The sequence below is a fragment of the Aquila chrysaetos genome, chromosome 13 (assembly GCF_900496995.4).
Source record: "Aquila chrysaetos chrysaetos chromosome 13, bAquChr1.4, whole genome shotgun sequence".
Classification (NCBI taxonomy): domain Eukaryota; kingdom Metazoa; phylum Chordata; class Aves; order Accipitriformes; family Accipitridae; genus Aquila; species Aquila chrysaetos.
The window spans coordinates 633,753-652,629 of NC_044016.1; the positions used below are offsets into that span (position 1 = coordinate 633,753).

Here is an 18,877-nt window from a genome sequence, read left to right on the forward strand (position 1 = left end):
CCCCTCCGAGTTATGCCTGACTGCCATGAAAATACGTGTCCACCAGAGCCGAAGAGCCAGACTAGCCTTGCTCGCAGAGGGCAGAGCTGTCCCCATCTAACTGCAGCTCACTGCAGGCTGGGATGCCTGCAGGACGGAGATGAGCCACAGACAGGGAGTCTCCTTTTTTTTCTATTAAGTGCAAAAGCTGTTTGGACAGTGAGGTCCTACAAAGTTGGCCAAAATCAGCTGAAGATGCCTGCAGCGTCAATCTAAGGTGCCCCATACTGCAGCGGTGTGTCCAAATGCAACTGGTTCTGGTCAAAGCTTCTTTTCTTGCCTATCAGAAACGTGAACGTTCATCCTGCTTTAATGAGAAACAACGACAGCCACTTCCATGTCTTCTGCCACGTGTGATCGTGGGTCCACAGCCAGCGCTGGCATCCTGTCTGCTCCCAGCCAGACCCTGAGACCTGTCCTGTGCCCCTTCCTGCAGTCATCTTCTGGAACTATTTTCTTTACGTTTTCATCTCACCAGTGCTGTTGGGAAGCTGTAGCAGGGCAGAGATTCAGCCCAAATTATTAGGCTGTGTGAGGGAAGGGCAAACCCCAACTACTCCTTCAGCCAGGGAAAGAAAGACACAGCAGGAATGGGAAGTCCAGCCAGGATCAAATGTTTTCTGGGGTGAGATACCATCTGACTGAACCGCTGTCACCTGCAGAGGATAATCAATCCCGTGTGAAGTAAAACGTTGCCAGGGAGCTCAAGACACACACGTGCTGGTTCAAGGAGCAGCACGAGGAGGGGATGAGCCAGGAGCCCCAGCGCTGGCCATGCCCTCCCCAACGGGGCACAGACCCGTGGGGTCTCAGCACGGCTGGTAGAGCCAAGGGGGGGGACAGGGTCCATCAACAGCCCCAGACACAGCGAGGGGACAGACCAGGACCAGGGTCCCCGCGGAGAGCCCGGTCCGGAGCAGGAGAAGGGGCTGGAGACACAGCTACAAGGCAGGTCCATGGTCCATGCAGCAGCCAGGGCTGGAGATAGGGACACATCTAACGCAGCTCGGACAGGGATGGGAGACCCACGCCTGAGCTTAAATGAAGTCCTGGGCCAGAAGGTGCATGGATGGCAGGTGCAGGGTAATTAACACCCAGTAGTGCCCGTGAGGCCCTGACACGCTGTATCTTAAATAAAGTGCCAGGGTTTTGCATCAAAAAGTCATTCAGTGCTGCTTGGGGAACTTGGAGCAGGCTTTAGCGCTGGCTGGAAGACTATTTTTGGAAAGCTTGTGCAGACAGTAAAGGTGTGGGAGTGAAAGCACGCACAGTCACACACTTTCTTCCACTGAAAGAGGAGATGGGGAGACTGGATGCTGCGAGTGATTTGTAGGTAATTACTGAGTGGGTGAAGCGAGGTCTAACACTCGCCTTGCTGGTGTTTCTCTGCCCACGTGGCTGTGTGCTCATCACGTCCCAGTGGCTCCACAGCTCCGTCCTGCCCTCCCTCCTCCTCTCGGGCAATTCCCAATGGGTTCCTCCCCAAAAGGAGTAAAGAAATCTGCAGAGTGTCCAGGGGAGCTGCCTTCAGCATACGGTACTAGACCCCCAGTACTGGAACTGCTCCACCTTCCTGCACTGATCACCTTCCTCCGCTAATTACCTTCCTTCCACCAACTTTCTCTTTTAAACCTAAGCATCCCCTAGCTCCTACCTTGGGTGACTTCAGTTTTGATTTTTCTGCCCTGTATTTAGGTAGGGATCCTCTGCACTTTGTAGTTTCAGGAATACAGGAACTGACTCAGGCTTTGACCCCTCAAATCAGTAAGAAACTCAGCCAATGCTCCATCTCCAACACTAGCAAGAAGCCTGGGAAAGAGTGTAGGAACAGGGCGTTTATCTAGTATTACTTTCCAGATGGTTTTCTTGCCTCCAACCTATTCCTTGTTTGTGGATACAGTTTTTGTAACTCTTCCTATTAGATGCATTGTCCCAAACTGGATGCTTTTGACAGCTTTCAATTTACAGCTATGCTTTGGGTTAAAATTCCAACATATTTTTATTTTTAGGTAATTTTATATGCCTGCAGACAGGTCATATTGTCATGTATGTAACTGCTGAGTGTAATGTCATGTATGTAATCACTGACATGTAGTTTGTGTCTTTATGTTGGTTCATCCCAGTACACAAGTTTCTGAAGTTCCTTAATTCATCCCTTTTCGCACCTCATCTTCTGAGCCACGCATTCAAACTTTGCAACCCCTGTGGATCTGCCTGTCCATCTGTCCTGCGTGTGGCATCGAGGGTATGTCGGAGAATGTGGCTGCAGGGAACTCTTCGGTGCAAGCCAACCGCATGACCATTCCTTGGCAATGCTGGCTGTTCCAGAATGTTCTTCCTGCCTTCACCAGCTCGGTGGCCTCCTGCTCACGAGACATCCCCTTAAGTGGTTACTGGGGTTGCAAAGGCGGTGGCTGAAGAGGGAAGATGGTGAGTTGCCTGCACCATGCCCACCCCATCCGTCGCAGGTGTGCTCACCGATGGCAGCTCTTGCTGGACTCCTTCCTATCATCAACCTTACCTGAGCGGATAGTTGTTGCTTTGGTCTGCACCTCATGCAGCTAGGCTTTTTTTTTTTTTTTTTTTTTGCCATTTGTTGCTGAAATTAGAGCTTGGTGGCCTCTTGACACCACAGACGAACTTGCCTGGGCTTCGTCGGAACATGCATTTACAGGATTCGTGGCAGTGCCACATCTGGGTCTGCAGCAATGGCTCCATTTCAGCCAGCGTCCCCCATGGGCAGCTGTGGGACAGGCCCTGGGAGGGTGGCTTGGCTGGTTTGCTTTTGGTGTAGGATGAACTCCTCAGCCGCTGTCGTGCTCTGCACCTCCACCCCAACCTCGCAGCGTTATTTTCTTTGTCTCTGAGCTTTTTTCCTAAGTAATGAAACTAGTGTAGATGCTGCGTCTGTTGGTCTCTAGGTGCTCTCTGCAGCCAGACACATTTTAGCAGCTTCCTTGAAGCTACAAGCTTGACGGACCCTTTCTCACGTCGGCGGTCCTTGGGGTTGGCTGACTCCGGAGCCCCACTTCGAGAGTCCGTCATAGCTATCCTCTGACATTGGAGGGTAGATGAAGGCAAGGCCAGGAATAACAAGCAGGAGCTGCATTTCCTTGCAGTGCAAGCTTCCCTGGCAGTGCTGAGGCACTTGCGTGGCTTGCCTTGTCCGCAACGGGGCTTTTCTCATCTTGAAATATCTCAGGGTGGCTGCGTCAGATCTGCAGAAGAAAGATCTCTGTGCCCAAAAGCCTCTTTGGTTTTTCCAGCTATATCAGCTGGTCCAAGAAAAGATATCGCCTACTCTTACAAACCTGTCTTTTTGTATTTCCTGAAACTGTTCCAGTAAGAGCAGCCTGTTTTAGTTTCTTTCTCCACTTGCCTTCTCACTTGACAAACGCAGAGTGCCTCAGCCAATGCTGTACCCGGCACCTTGCATCTGACAAACTCGCCTTCCAGAGGACCTCTCATTTTACCAACGAGGGCTGGGTGATGAAGCCCATCCAGCACCCCCTCCTGCTGGCAGTTCTGAAATATTTCTCAATTTCCCAGTTGATGCTGCTCAGCTTTAACTTTTGTCTGCCTGTTCCTGACATGGACTTTAAAGAACTTCTTAGATCCTGGTGTTTCTTTCTGTGGATTTAGATTCTGTGCTAGAGTCAACTGTGTTTTCTTTTGGCTATAGGAGAAAGAATAAAATCTGTCATCATAGGAACATCTTTCCAAGGGAGCACTTATATTTTTTTCTTTTCTTCACTCTCACCAATTTTTCACAGCTGAGAGGAACTGATGGTGTTCTCCTGTCAGATTGCTGTACCCAAAGAAGACTAAGCTTTCTGCCGCTCCTCATTGCTCCTTTAGGGATTACCATGGGTTACTTTCTTCCAACCGGCTTAGTTGTGTCCTCGGGCTCGGGGGGAGGTTGGCAGCTCTCACCTGTGAACAGTGCAGCTCAGTGTATAAATGTGGAAATAGTGTTCTGGGATGTTTAGTCAAATACTGTATATGATTAGCTATGCAATGTTAAAAAAAAAAGGAAGCCACCGTATTTGCCTGACAAAGCCAACTTCCAGAAAATCACATTGACTGGTACAGATTATAATCTTACCTTGTAGTTTTTTTTATCATCTGAAATCTCAAAGCACTCGTTTGGTGTGTTAGACCACAATGATGCTAGCTGAGGTATTTTACCATATACTCAAATGTTTCAAATAGGTATTTCAGTCTCGACCACAGTCATGAAATTAGGACAAAGTGAATTTGAATTTCGTGTCCTCCCCATCTCCTCCTGCTGCTGCCTGGGAGCATTAGTGCCTTGTAAACACTATTTTAATCAGTGATTTGAGCCACATTTAGATTATTTTTAATACCTAACCATCTTTGCTGGCTAGTGGCCACACTGATTCCTGCCTGTCCCCCCCCCCCCCCCCTTTTTTTTTCTGTCTTTTATTTATTCATGGAGCTGAATATCATTTTACTATTTGTTCTCTGCAAAATCCAATTCTTCTTTTGACTCTGCTTGCTTTATTTCTGCAACATTTGATCTCTGCAATCCATACCAGTGGCTGATGGACTTGCTTTGCTCACTTTTTGTAGCAGTGAGTAAATCTGCTTTATTAATTGGATTGCATTTATCGTGTCCTTTAAAATACGTGTTAATGAAGTGGGAATCATGGCACAACTGCCAAGATACTTGCTGTCAGCCTCATGCTCGCTCCTTATGCCTTTGGGATGGCCAAGTGGGACTCTGTGGGGAGACAGTTTCCTGGGAGCATCGTTCATAAGAGCAGCTGAGCCTGCCTGGGGGTGACCTGTGCTGGTGCGTGGGCAGGGAGGGAGAGCCCCCGTCAGCTGGAGCCTGAAGCATCACCAGAGATCAGTGAGCAGACACCAGCCACGCTCCTGGATCCAAGAGGAGACCTAAAGAGACATTTTCACAGGACTTGGGTGTACTGCAGACAGTTGGCTGCAAGCCAGGGAGCCCTTTGAAAATGCTGGTGGGAGTGAGCATGAAAAGAGAGACCTCACCACACAGTGAGCTGGATGAAAAGCTCTTTATAAACCCTTTAATTGTTACGCTTGCTTATCTAGCAGCTCTCAGTTTCCTTCTTTTTGTTTCTTTTTGAGGTGCAATGATGTTGTTCTAGAGGTACACAGTCTTTTTCATGTTGGCATGCTCACCTGAGGGAAAAGGCACTAAGAGATCCACTTCAAAGCACTCAAGTCCTTTGTGTCATGTTCAAATATAATTGTCTAGGGAGCTCTTCCTGGGGTGATTTGTCTCTTCCTTCCAAATATGAACTCCTCATAGTTTTTGTTCCTCTATTAGAAGTGATTCAATGTTCATGTTCTTCAGCTCTAAATCCCAACAAACTCACCAATACAGTGGGTTCTCAGAATTAAAACCTGTCTTTTGACATAGTCTGAAATGTAAAACCCTCAGGACAGAATCACTACAGCTGGTCTAAATCTAGCACGTGAAACAGCAATGCCTCTTCCTGCAGGAAATTATCACCTCCATGCTATCTCAGCCACCAGGTGTTACATCCAGGAATATTTGGGTCCTACCTCACCAGCAGGATTTGTGAAAACCTCCCAGGCATTCATCTTACTACTACTTCTTCTTCCCAAATCCTTGGATAATGGCCACATGGTCATTATTTGGACATTGCCAGGATGTGTCCTCTCCCGTACTGTCTGCCATCCCTTCACTGCCATCCCTCTCAACCTCTGGCCCAGTTAGCTGTAAATGCATGTCCTTTAGTAAGACAAGAAAGGGAACTTTACACAGCTGAGCAGAGAAATCCAGTCCCTGAAGCTATGTGTGAAAGCTAGTAGTGTTGATTACCTTAACAGGCTCACATGCATAGAAATACGGGCATAGCTACACACAAGGTGATCTGAATCAGACACAAGGTGGCTCAAAGGAAACTCAAAAGATGGTTGTAACATCAAGCTGGGTTCATGTCCCATTCCGTGGGGACAGGATGCATAAATGCCTTTGTGTTTACTGGTGTCTTAGCTCTTATTTTGCTGGCTCAACTCAAAACCCTCAGACCAGGGTTCAGGCTTCTGGGAGTTAAGGACCAGATTTGATGCCAAACCCTGGTTCGAGTTTCACAAGAATATCTCTAGGTTGTGGGAAAGACCGTTGTGAGAGAGTCCGTGAGCTAAAGCAATGCCAGAGGGGAGAACTAAAAACAAAAGCAAAAGTAAAATTGTTGAGATGCTGACACTGAGCAGCACAAGGACTCGCAGACAAAACGCTCAAAAAAAGCAGCAGAGAAACTGAGATGGCAACTGAGCAACAGGAGAATGAGCCTGTTTCAGGGAGCAACAGAGGCTGACACCCACTTGCCAGCAGACGTCTGCTGTGTGCCTGCAAGCTGGCCGTGAGTTTAAGAATGTTTAGCCAAGCAACGTGTTTGAGCCCTGTACTACCTGCATCAGGCTACAAAGGACGGTTCTCTGCTTGTGAGCTGTGTCCAATCCTGCCTGCAAAGTGCTCGGTAAAGGTGCTCAAGTGAAGGTGGCAAAGGGCTATGAACTTACCAATTGATGAAGATGATCCTTCATTGTGGGAGCAGCTCGGAACACCTGGCATTTGTTTTCAAGAGTGAACGTTAGAATTTGTTGTGCTGCATGTTTGCCGAGCCTTTGAAGAACTAGTTTTACAAGGTCAGGTTGGAGGATGGCCTGGTGTATGCCTGGGAAGATGTGGCTGAAGACAGTCACGAGTATGTCTATGGAATGTTTTTATCTTTAACTGTTCTGAGGACTGGCAAACATCCCAGCCGAGCCAGATATGTGCTCCTGTTTTAGTAATATGTAAGTATGCTGTAAGAGACAATAAAGAAGTCTTTTTGCCATTGCTTCGGAATCATCTTGTTGTCATCCTGAGTGCCTCTTTCATCGCCGCACTTCATAGCTGCCCTGTTCCCTCTTCCACCACCCCTTCCCAAACGCAGGTAAAAACCTGTACTCCCCATACCTGGATGTGGTCTGCACCCGAGAGCCACTAGGCAACTTGCACGTGGTGAAATGACTGTTGTAGGCCCTGTCCTCAGCTTAAATGTCAGACTGTCAGAGCGTATTAAGTCAAACCGTGCCAAGTTACTGGTTTGCTTCTGCTCCACTTCCAGCATATTAATGTGCAGGTCCAATTGCAGCCCCAGATGGCTGGTCTCAGCACAGAGTACAGATGGGATCGGTGAAATATTGTAATGATCCCCGTGGTGCTCAAATTGGGAAGACCTTATGAAGCAGAAGAGCAAGAGTCCAGTCGTGCAAAACACTGACCCCGGCCAGCTCTGGAGTTCAGCGAAGATCCCTCAGGCAGGTCCCAGATGGACTGCCTGGACCAGCCAGGCGTGGGTCCCGCAAACCACTGCACAAATGTTACTCAGCTGTGGCATCTAGGCTTCTACCCTAAAAGCATCTTTTTTTTTTTGTAAGAAAAAGCAGGCTTTGCTCTCTGACAGATGCTGTTTTGGAAGTGGATAGCTGAGCCTCCTGCCTGCAGTGTGGTTGTGAACAAAATTCATGGTGCAGAAACACTTGCATGAAAACCAACAGCCCCGCTCTGGTGCATTCTTCCAAGCTGTCCCTCTGAACTCACCTGCTTGCATGAATCACAAGCTGCAGGAGAAGAAAGAGCCAGCATTACCACTGTGGTATAGGGAAAGGCTGCCAGCAAATCGGACAACTCTGAGCTTTTGCGTACCTGTTTACATCCACAAGGCAGGAGCCGCATCCTCGATGCTCATATTGAAACAAGGGAACGCTCCTGGTTCTTGCCAGTATGTGTTTTGGGATTGGTCGCAGCCAGCTGAGTTGTCACGATGTAGGAAAAAATAATGTACCTTGTGGGGAGATTTTATGGGAACCTGGGGCACAGCTTTGCAGGAGGTTTCAGAGAAGGAACGGGGGCCACAGCTGCCACACAGCTGGAATGAAACCCAAGCACAATCATAGCCAAGGTCCCTTGCCAGCAATTCAGGTGGTATTTCTGCTTCACGTGTGGCAACACCAATAAATGGGAGAAGACAGCAATGAAAAGGTAGACAGGCTTTTAATGGCATGATCAAGAATCCCCTTTTAATAACAAATCTAATGACAACTGTGTCTGATATGAACAAGAAATGGCATCATCATTTATTTTTTTTTAAGACGTGATCTTAAAGAAGTTATGACAAATGCCAGGTGGATCTGTACACAGACAGGGCCTCTGTGATGCATGCCAGATTTTATGGCCAAGAAATTTGCCATGCAGTTGAACCGGATTGTGGTTCCTCGGTCGGAGTCGTACATTCTGTTTGCAGTGTGTAAACATTCTCCAGCTGCTTTCCTAAAGAATGCAAAGAAGATATGTAGAGAGATTTAGCCTTGGGACCCAGTCGCATTTCCAGGCAGGCAGTACCAAGGAGCAGAAGTCCTGTCTCCAGGCCAAAAGACTTTGTCAGACTGTGCCAGAGGCAAAGGAAAACAACGTAGGTGTGCCAGATACAATGTCCGAGTGTAGAGTCACATGCTATCGTGTTAAAAGGAGATATACAAAATTATCTGCGTTTCCAGCTCCAATTCCTGTCCGGAGAAGAAGCAGCCCAGGTCCCATAGCACAGCGGTGTCGCTGACACTGGTTTTCACGCACACTGTTACACCTGGACTCCTCGCCTAAACCCCCACGTCCTGCAGAGCTCATCACACCATCCGCAGGCGATGGTCCGAGAGCCTCTGCCTTGCACCCCGGCAGCCATTTACCCAAAGTGCTGAGTAAACGTCAGCCCCTGCCTCCTCCAGCGACCTTGCGTCGGACCTCCTTGCGCTCGGAGGCAATACGAGGCAAACCAGAGGCAGAGCAGCTACTGGCAAGCCCCGTGCTGATACTAGACCAGCAGTACCCTCGCCAAAGCAGAGATCTGCCCCCTGCAGCCCCCTCTGATTTAGGAGCTAAGAGCAGGAGGAGTTCTCACCTTGGTCCATACCAGGAACCCACATCTGGATTTGCTGTGGTAGCTCCCTTCCTCCTTTTAGCACAGAGGGCATCAATGCGTACTTCAAACCTGCTTTCCAGACATTTGCAGCTCCAGAAATAAAAGGGATAATGTTCCTCCTTATAACCCAGAGCACCAGCCTGCATGGTGCAGGGCCTGCTGCATAGGTTGGCGGCCAAATCTGCCCCAAGCTTTGCAGAAATCCAGGAGGGCTTCAAGCCCCCCAGAGAGGGACTGACCCGCAGGGAGTACACAGTGACTTTGGAGACAAGATTTGCTAGAGGAGGTATATTAGGCATGAGGGGACTGGAGAGTTATGGGGTACCAATCACTGTCGTTCCATGGGATTCTGGCTCTACTTGGGATCACAGCTCACCACAGCCTGCAACCAGGGCTATTCTCTGGCCTCACAAAGATACCAACCCCAATGCTCATGGAGATTCTGCCAACCTGTCTTAACGTCAGCTGGCTCTGCCGTTACTATCAGCATGGTCCCAGCCCCGCAGAGCGCAGCAACAGGCTGAGGAAGAGCAAAAGAACCATTCAGGGTTTTGTAGAGGACCTTGGGAGCCCATGGACACCCACCCAGTATCAGTGGTACAGGCACGCACCGCAAGAGGAAAGGGCCTGGACAGGAGCCCAAGCTCTCTCCCTTGTGTGCAGATGTCGGAGTAGCTGGCAAACAGATGGAATCGAAGGTGGTTGCAAATTCCCAAGCGGTCCCCGTGTGCTTTGTGAAACCAGCCTAGCGCTGCTGCAGCACAGGCATGTTTCAGTTAAGCCGGAAGAAATGCATTTGAAACCAAACTCATGTCCACAACATGGACTTTTACTGTGTTCACAAGGTTAATATAACTGCAGTTGATTGATGTGTGGGGCAAGGCCGTAGGTGGGCATCGGTGTCTGTGCACATGGAATAGTGGTGGGATCATGCCATGGGTCAGTAAACTATACAGAGAAGAAGTGTGCTAAGGGACCATCGAGCTGCTACTGGAGCTGGTCAGGCTATCAATAGATACTTAGCCATCTTCTTACAGAGGATCTACACTGAGAAAATACCTCCATGTTGGAAAGGAGAAACATCAAGGATTTTCTTGCCCCAACACAACTTGCTTTGGATTGAAGCGTTTCATGAGCAAACAAACCATGCTTGTGTTAGTCAAGGGCAGCTATGTGAGCAGGGACTCTCCAGACCCCGATCCATGCCACACAAAGATGTGTGGCAGCCCACCAGTTACTACAACTCTGATGGCAAGCATGACGGCTGCCAACCATCCAAGCTGGGGTGTTTTGCCCCCGGTTCATGCTCAGGCGAGTGGAGCCTCATAGCTCACATGCGCTTTGGTAGAGTGGTACCCTGTTCCTCCATCCACATCCACCGCACACAGCAGTCAGTCCTGCACACATCAGAAGTCACATAGCGTCAGGGCACTTCTTTGAAGGTAGCAGGATCCTTTTCAACCTTTAGCCACTATATATAATGGGCACTACTTATATTATATTGTTATAATAATATATATATTATAATATTCTTTACTTAGAAAGGGCAAGCAAAGTCTCCTGCCTCTCACAGATTCCAAGCACAACTGACTCAGAGAGGTCTGCTACCAAAACACCTTTTGCACCAAGACAAGCAGAAGTGTTTGTGCTGCCAACCAGCCGGGTCAGTTAAGCAGCTCCATCCATGTGTCCAAGCCCCTCCACAGCATTAATCTGATTCGCCATCGGTCCTTTTGCTCCCTCTGCTCATATAACCTGTCGTCACACTAGCTTAGCGCTGAGAACTGTCTTTCAGATTTGCCACTTGGCACATCCTCCCTGTATCCCTGTTTCTTTGCAAACATCTCCTGGCCAGACAGCAGCCGTTGACTCATTTTTACCAGCCAGCGTGCCATCTTCTCAGCTGGCAGCTAAGAAAGCAGGCGGGACCTTTGCAGACCCCAGCAAAGTGAAACTCTCAGCAGAGCGTTTGCTTTATCGTATGATACCAGGCGCTCCCAAAGACACTTATGGTCCCAATACACACAGGACCCCAAAACGCTCCCCTGAACAAGTCCTATCGGTTCTTGCCACCCAAGCACACGCACGCACTGATGCAAGCACGGTGGCAGCCTGTCCCTCAAAACACACACGGGCACAACCATCTGCAGCCGGCCAGGACAGACCCTGCAGCAAAGACACCGATGGGAAACCACATAGTGTCAGGCTGTTCCCCGAAATTCCCGCAAAAATGGGAAACTGCTGGGAAGCCTGCTTCTCCTCCCCCGACCCCAAACAGTTTTCCTTATTCTTCCTAGCCGTTTCCTCTGCTCTGGTCAGCTCGATCTTCTCTTCTTTGCAGTGAAGCAAGGAAGCAGCCGCACACCACCAGCAGTGTTTGAGCAGCCCTACGTGTCCTTGAGGCTTGACTTGCACACCATGTTTCATGGCAGAGAACAGCAGGGTCTTGCCTCTGCCGTCCTTCTGGGATGGGACAGCCCACCATGTCCTACGATGCCAGACTGGATTGTCTGGCATCCCTTAACCACCTAACTTCTCCCTAACATCACAGGCCTCATCCCTTCCTGCCCCCAGACATGATCTCCCATATTTGCTCCGGCTATGGCAGGTGCCCTTCCAGCCTCCCTGGAGGAAGAAGAGAGGACGAGAGGGCACAGAGGAGTTGTTGACCCTTTGGCAGAGGTGTTTTCACAGTAACGCTAGCAGACAGCATCACTGCTGGTCTACCTGCCTGCCAGAAAATCCCTCCAGAGAGACACACAAGAGGAATGGAAACTCCTGCAACCAGGGTGTGCTGAGCACCCCAGTGACAGGAGAACCCTGAGGTCACGCTCACCACTGAGCAACTAAAGGGCAAAACCTTGAGAAGCGGAGCCAGGGAGGAGATCCAGAGCAGCACCTGCATGGCAGGGGCTTTTCCGAGTCCCTCTGCTGACACCTGAAAGAGGGATCAACCATCACCTCCTGCAGCACGTGGGCTGCTAACATGGGGGCTTACGAGCGTGCCTGGGCCAGGCAGCACCCTGTGACCGGCTCTGCCAGCGAAACACAGCTCTGAGGGTCACCTCTTGTTAGCAAATTCTTGATATCCGCTTGACTGGAAGAGCCCAGCACCGAAGCTTCTGTTAAAAATAACTTCAGTGAAGGCATGAAAGAGGCAATGTGACATCCAGCCAAGATCACAGCATCACTTGCCACTAGGAAGGGGAGAAGGTCCAGAGACCCAAACCTGTTGGACAGTCAGGGCTTGCAAGAACAACCCTCGGAAACCTTTCAGTGACAGCACCCGGCAGCTCCCGGGCAGGCTTTCTGGGGAGAAAGCATTGCTGCGGTCAGCCAACTTCTACTGCCATCACACCTGATGGTGTAGCCCACTCTCATCCAAAATGACCGGGCTGCGGGGCACCACGCTGTTGACGCACTTTCCTGCTCCCATCCGTGCCAGGGACAGCTGGGAAGCAGGGCTGTGCTGGGGCAGGGAGCCTGGTAGCACAACCACGAGGAGAGACAATTCACGGCAGTCCTAGGTCTCTGTAGACCCAGCTACACCTTCAGCCCAGCCCTGTCAAACGACACTGGGAACGGCTTGTTATTTTCTGTGCTGGAAATCTTTCACTGGCTTTCCGAAACCTGCGGGACCCGTCTGGTGGCTCTCCAACGTGTGACAGCTTTGGCACCTGTCTGGCAGGACCAGGAATCTACTGCACCACAAAGAGAGAGGATACCTTGGTGTCACCAGCATCCTGCCTGCTACTTGTGGTTGGGTCATGGTAGGAAGACCTCTTAGAAGACAGCTAGGTTTCTCAGAAAACCTTTTAATAAGAAAAAGTCCACACATTCCTGTGAAAGATTTCACTGGACAGTCGCTTCGCAACTAAAAGCCTGCCTGATTTCTTCATCTGCCGTTCTCGGCTACTCCGTCTTCCCTGTTTTCATGTGCTAGATGGAAGATCTCTGCCTTGGAGCTTCCTTCCTGACATGGGTATACCTGGGCCATGGAAAACTCTCCTCTAAACTTTCTCTTGAATAAATACATTGATTGTGCTTTATTGGCCTCCCATGATAAGGCAGGTTTGCTAACCCTGTTAATAGTCCTGTAGCCCTCTTTCCAAGCTCTTTCAATGTCATTTTTGGCATGTGCATCTAAGACCTGGATGGAGCATCTGGTAAAGGCTTCACGACAAAGTCTTACCATCTGAGCACTCTAAAATGAATGGTTCCCCCGACGGATTAATAGGAGTGCCATTACGGTTTATATTTCTGGAATTTATTTCTTGGGTTTATTCTGTTTTCTAGTTTCTAAACATGCAGGGCATATTTAGATTGTAGTTTGACCCACAATTCAAACTCACATGAAGTTATAGTGCCACCAGAAGAAGTGGTCACACTCTCTGTCCTCTCCTTTCCCCACTTCTGTTGTGTGACCAGATGCTGAACCAGACTGATGAACTGAACCAGATGAAAACCAAACCAGCAAACCAGAGTGCTTGGTGTCATGCTGGATCAGCATTTCCAGCCGCTTCGCCAAATAGCTGCCCCAGCGTAAGGGGGTGGGATAGTGCAACGAAGCAGCTGGAACTTGGAGGGACCACTGCTTTTGGTGGCAACATCAGCTCAGTCCATCAAACCACAACCTGACCTTGGAGGTCCCAATGCTTCTCTGCAAAGATGAGGGCATGTTTTTAGACTAGAAGCTGTGCTTCTTACTCTACCAGGGTGAACGACGTCAATGGAAAACAGCACTTTGAGCTAAATGAAATAAATTCTTAGCATTGATAACACTGAGACTGTCATATAAAGAGGCAATTCCTGTCACCTATTTCTAGACATTTCCCTGTTCAGATGTCCAAGGAGTACCCTTTTCTCCCAGCTACCCCGTCACAGCTCTCATGCTCCTTTCCAGAACAGTTCCTGTAGATGTGAACAACTTCAGGATTACTCGGACTCGATGGCCATCAGTGTGACTGTATCTATGTTCAAATGAATCAAAGTTATCACTGCCCAGATTCCTCTATCAAGCTTTGTTGTCTGCAAATAGTAAATATTTGCAGCTAGTTGCAGCTGTGGGAATGGGTGTACAGAGCAGCCATATTTCTGTTCTGCCTCATGCAAAGCCTCTTTTAGGCATGACAATGGTGTGAAGCCCCAAGTATTTGGGTCTGGAGTGTTTCCCCCTGTGAGGTGCGGGGAGAATTTTGTGACCACTTCAAGATCTCATCAAGCCCAGATGGATATCAGTCCTCCTGGCTTTCATTTTCAAACCCTCCTAATTAGTCTGGGGGCTAAAAAGTTGGTTGGTTTAGTTCTAGCTGAGCGCTAAGCTTCTGCTCTGATAATATTACTTGCTTTTATGTTCACATTGTTAGTTCTCACGCAACGTGTGGAAGAGCTGAGCACTGAGAAAGACATAAACCCTGCCTCTGCAACTCAACCCACTGTACTCTCGGATAGAAATGCGCAAGGTACCCACGGCGTGCCAGCAAACCTCTCCTCGCAAAGCAGCAGCTTTTGAGTATACTACAGGCTAATAATTTCCCACCCTGCCGTGTATGGGAACTTTCAACCACAGTGCCAAAATTCACAAACACCAAGAGCGTGACAATAAAGCACAAGGAATTTAGGTGCAAGGGGCACCCAAGCTAAAGGCATCCAGTGACTATTCACATCTTCAGGATGGAGCTGTGTTTGGTGGACTACAGGTCTGTGGCACCAACCACACTCGGGTCAAGAGGAACCACCCGTGTTGGGAGATGTGGTCTCCACAGATCACAGTTTGGTATTTGAGACAGAAGCGGCTGCAGTGTGCTCCCTTCTACACCAGTTAGCAAGGGCTCTTGACTTCCCAGCAAGCTAATACATCCCTACTTCCATCTAAATACCCACCGCACAGGCGTCTGCCGAAACAGCAGCAGCGTCGCCGAGCAGCAATGCCAGACGGCCTCCTCCGTGGGCCACACCGGAGCAGGTAGGAGCATCCAGCAAGACCCGCCTGTCTCCCATTCCCACCTGCAGAGGCATCTCTGGAAAGAAGAGAAAAGCCCCCTCCACCCTGCCCCTGCTCTTATCTCGGCACACAAGGACGCATCCATCCCTCTTGGCTAAGCTGGTGACAATCCCTTGCTAACACAGGTGGCAGGAGGCGAGCCAACACTCAGGTAGATGGTGGCGGCCAAGGCTGGCGTTTTTCCCGGCACGGAGACAGGAGGGAGCTGCCTGCGGGACAGGAGCCTTCCTCTCCAGCAGGCCTTGCCCTCGTCACCTCCGCTCCTTTTTCCAAAGCCAGGGTCGGTGTTGGCGGCTGGTATTGCTAACAGAGAGAGGGGAATGCCTGGGGAGGGAGGAGGGTCAGGCACTAGGCAGGCTGCCTGGGTCGCTGCTTGGTGCTGTGCATTAGCAAGCGTGAGCTGCGGGCTGGATGTCTCCCTTGAAGAAGGCTCCGTGGCTCAGAGGCTCTCAGGCCCGTGGGAGCTGATTTGCGACGGTGTGGGGTGAGAGTGAGTGAAGCATTGAAGTACAGCTACTGCTATACACTCGTGGGTCCAGCATGGAAGGCTGTGCTGCAGCATCTCAAGTGTATACTATATGCAGAAGTTACCCAGTCTGTCGGGCTGGCAGAAGAAGATCATTATCTGGCAGCTGCCTTACTTTCCAGGGACACCTGCTTTCCTTTGGTTGCTGGACTCTGAGTCTGGGTTTTTCCTCTTTGTCGTTTTTTGGCCACACCAGGAGAGGGCAGGGATTCTCCTGTCGGCCCCGGGGCCGGAGCTGGGGGCTGAGGTCGGGGAGAAGGAGGAACTCGCTGAAGAGCAGTCCCTGGCTTATGCTGTCGGCAGGGAGAAGGACTTTCCCTCCGAGGCGGCAGCTGGCTTCTTGGGGAAGCACTGGGGTTTCTTGAAGGAAGGACAGGGCTCCGAGGGGATGCACAGCTGGACCTCCGCGAGCTGCTCCGTGGAGGAAAAGAAGTGGAGCTCGGCGAAAGAGGAAGCCGACTTTGTATCTGCGTTGCTCGGCACTCGTTTGGGACGCTTCCAGCTGGTCTCTGTGCCTGAAGCCTGCAGGGGAAGAGAAGAGGGAGGATGAAGGGGAACTTCTGCAAGGGGCTCCAGGCTCCTGGCAAGTTTGGCATGCATGTTGCTGGGCAATTACAAGGAGTCTCCAGCACCAGGATGACAGGAGCCATGTTGTGAACAAGACGGGACACTGGTTTGAACACCATCCTGTAACTCTTGATGCCGTTAACCACTAAGTGTTTGCCCTGATCCTCCAGCACCCTCTGGGACAACACGCAGGCATGGTTTGGCCGATAGCATGTATCTGGGACTCTTCCTAACATGCAAGATGGACGCAGCAACCTTTTTCAAGGCAGGAGATACAATCTGGGAACGTGCGCATGAGCTGGATTGCACCAGTTGGCCTCTGACGGCAACTGTGCTGGAAGATAAACCAACCCATAGGGATCCCCTCCTCTCACCCCACGTCTCTGAAAAAGCAGAATTTGCTGGACCTGTGGCAAAGCCACAGCAGCAGCTCTGCTCCTGGGCTAGACCTCCAGCCCCAAGGCCAGGCAGAAAAGCCAAACACCGGTGAATTCAGAGGGTCCACCTCCACTTACATCTCTGTGCTTATTTGATAAGAGAGTCAGGTACCTCCAAAAAAATCAAGGCACAGGGATGTGTAGGGAATTCAGACCACATGGAGGTGGTCCACGGTGTTCCAGGTCACTGCCAAAGCCCATGCGTGTGCACCTCCCTCTCTCCAGCTCTTGGCATGGTGGCCAACTCCTGAGGCAATCACAACTGGCAACCTCACAGCCCTTGCAGCTCTAATTGCAATAGCCAGGCCGGGTCTCCCTGCAGAGTCACAGCCGTGCCAAGCAGGCTGCAAAACTGAGAGCTCAACACTGGAGGGATCTGCTGTTAGCAGGATCAGACCAAATGAAAGAGCTCGTGGAAAGGAAGAAGGCTTCAAAGCTAGGGCAAGTGAAGAGGGGCTTGGCCCTTTGGCCAGACTGAGCCAAAAAAGATGGAGAGGTGGGAATTTCACACACTGGTGCGCTGAAATGACTAGGAAACGGGGATGGCCCACACATTCAAGCCAAGTGAAGGGTAAAGCAGTGGGAGGAGAGCAAAGCCCTGGCTGCGCCTCCTCAACAAGTCCAACATTTTGCATTGCTCACCGTTTTGGTCTTACCTGTAGGCAACAGCCGCGTCCTGCGGGGAGCTACATAGCACTGCCATGGCGACGGCCATGGAGCTCTCAGACTTTGCTGCCTCTACTGGTGTTTTCACTGGCGTGATGGGCCGAGGAATTCTGCTCTTTGTGCTTATGGGTCGCTCTTCCTTCCCCAGGAGGGCGGCCTTCTCCTTCCCTGCCTTCCTTGGGATGGAGTCGTCAGAGTCGTGGGTGTCCTCCTCAGAACCAGTGGCCGAGAGCGTTTCCGAGGCCCGCCGCCTCTCATCGCTGGAGGACGCTGAGGAGGAAGCCCCCGAGGCCAGCCGAAGGAGGCGGTTTTGCCTCTTCTCCATCACTAGGCGAGCCAAGTCGGGTTGCTTTGCCCTCTTATAAAGCCTCTCTTTGGCCGAGAGTGAAGTTGAAAGGTCTGAGCCGGTGTCCTCCTCGGAGAACAAGATGGGTATCCGACTTCTATACCTGGAGCTCAGAGGTCTCCTGGGGCCCTGCTGCAGCGTGTCGAGGAGGGTCTCTGCTCGCTTAAGGTGTTCTCCCACCGCCGCTGACTTCTCAAGGTCGGGCTCCCTCGTAACCACCTTGCCAGGCTCTTCCAAATCCAGTGAGAGTGCCACTTTGTCGGAGAGCTCCGGCTTGTCCTCGGGAGGCTTCGCTACGCCGTTGGGAAGGGCCAGCTGCTCCCCCACTGTCTCTGAGGTGGTTTCAATGGGATTTGCCGAAAGCGCGCAGCTCTCTGTCTCTGCCCCTTCTAGCCCCGAATGTATGCTTCCATTCTCTACCAGCGCCAGGTTGTCCTCCAGCTCTTCTTCGACAATGACCTCCTCAAACTGGCCTGGAGGGCAGTATTCCTCATGCCTCATCAGCTGGCCGCTGGAAGACATGACATTTAAGTGGGTCTTTTCAGCAATATGAACAAATGTGCGCTCAACTTTGGTAAAGGGGGAGGAAGCTGTAGCCACTGCCACGGGAGGCTTTGGTTCAGATTTAAGGACTGAGGACAGGGTCCCTGGCTCGGATACATCCAGTTGGCTACCCATAGGCTGTGGCCGCTCGCTCTGAGGTGTCAGTGCAGCAAGAGTGCCCAGATCAACTTCTGGAGCCAAGTCTGTGGTCACCGGGGACTTTTTCAGATCACCTGGTGAAAACAGCACTAGTGTTTTTGAGCCTTCCTCCAGCTCCAGGTCCCCATCAGCAGTGGACGCTCGACCCTTGGATCCCTTCTGGTCATCAGCCAGGAGCGTGGATGGTGCGCACTCCTGGCTGCGCTCTGTGCTTTTTTGACTCAGGTCGCTGCTGGAACCGCTGTGCATGTCAATCTCATCCCCTTCCTCCTCTGCCTCCTCCTCCTCATCTTCCTCCTCCTCGTCCTCTTCCTCGTCTTCTTCCTCCTCCTCTTTTCCATTCATTTCCAGATAAGACTCCAGAGGTTTGCAAGGAGCAGTCAAGACAACATTTGAGAAATCAACTTTCTTTATCCGCTGGGATACCTTAGGCTTTTCCCAGTAGTCTGACACATCTTTTCTGAAGTCTTGATAAGGCAAACTTAAAGGCACCGCCTTGGGCAGACCATTCATTTCAAATGACTTCAGTATATATGCCTGCAAGAAGACAGATGTGACAAAAGAAAAGGGTTAGTGTTCAGACATAGCATTGACACAGAA

The 18,877-nt window shown here is 50.6% G+C and overlaps 1 protein-coding gene across 8 annotated transcripts in view; it reads right to left on the reverse strand.

Annotated features, from left to right (window-relative positions):
* Nucleotides 1-8,090: 8,090 nt before the first annotated feature.
* TTBK1 (tau tubulin kinase 1) overlaps nucleotides 8,091-18,877 on the reverse strand; it is a 121,006-nt gene continuing 110,219 nt past the window's right edge. For all 8 annotated transcript variants that reach the window (XM_030034863.2, XM_030034862.2, XM_030034861.2 and 5 more), the window contains 2 exons: nucleotides 17,220-18,814; nucleotides 8,091-16,081 (listed from right to left, as the gene is read on the reverse strand). In XM_030034863.2, the coding sequence (XP_029890723.1) occupies nucleotides 15,655-16,081; nucleotides 17,220-18,814 (2,022 nt within the window). In that variant the 3' untranslated portion in view covers nucleotides 8,091-15,654. The remainder of the gene's footprint in view (nucleotides 16,082-17,219; nucleotides 18,815-18,877) is intronic.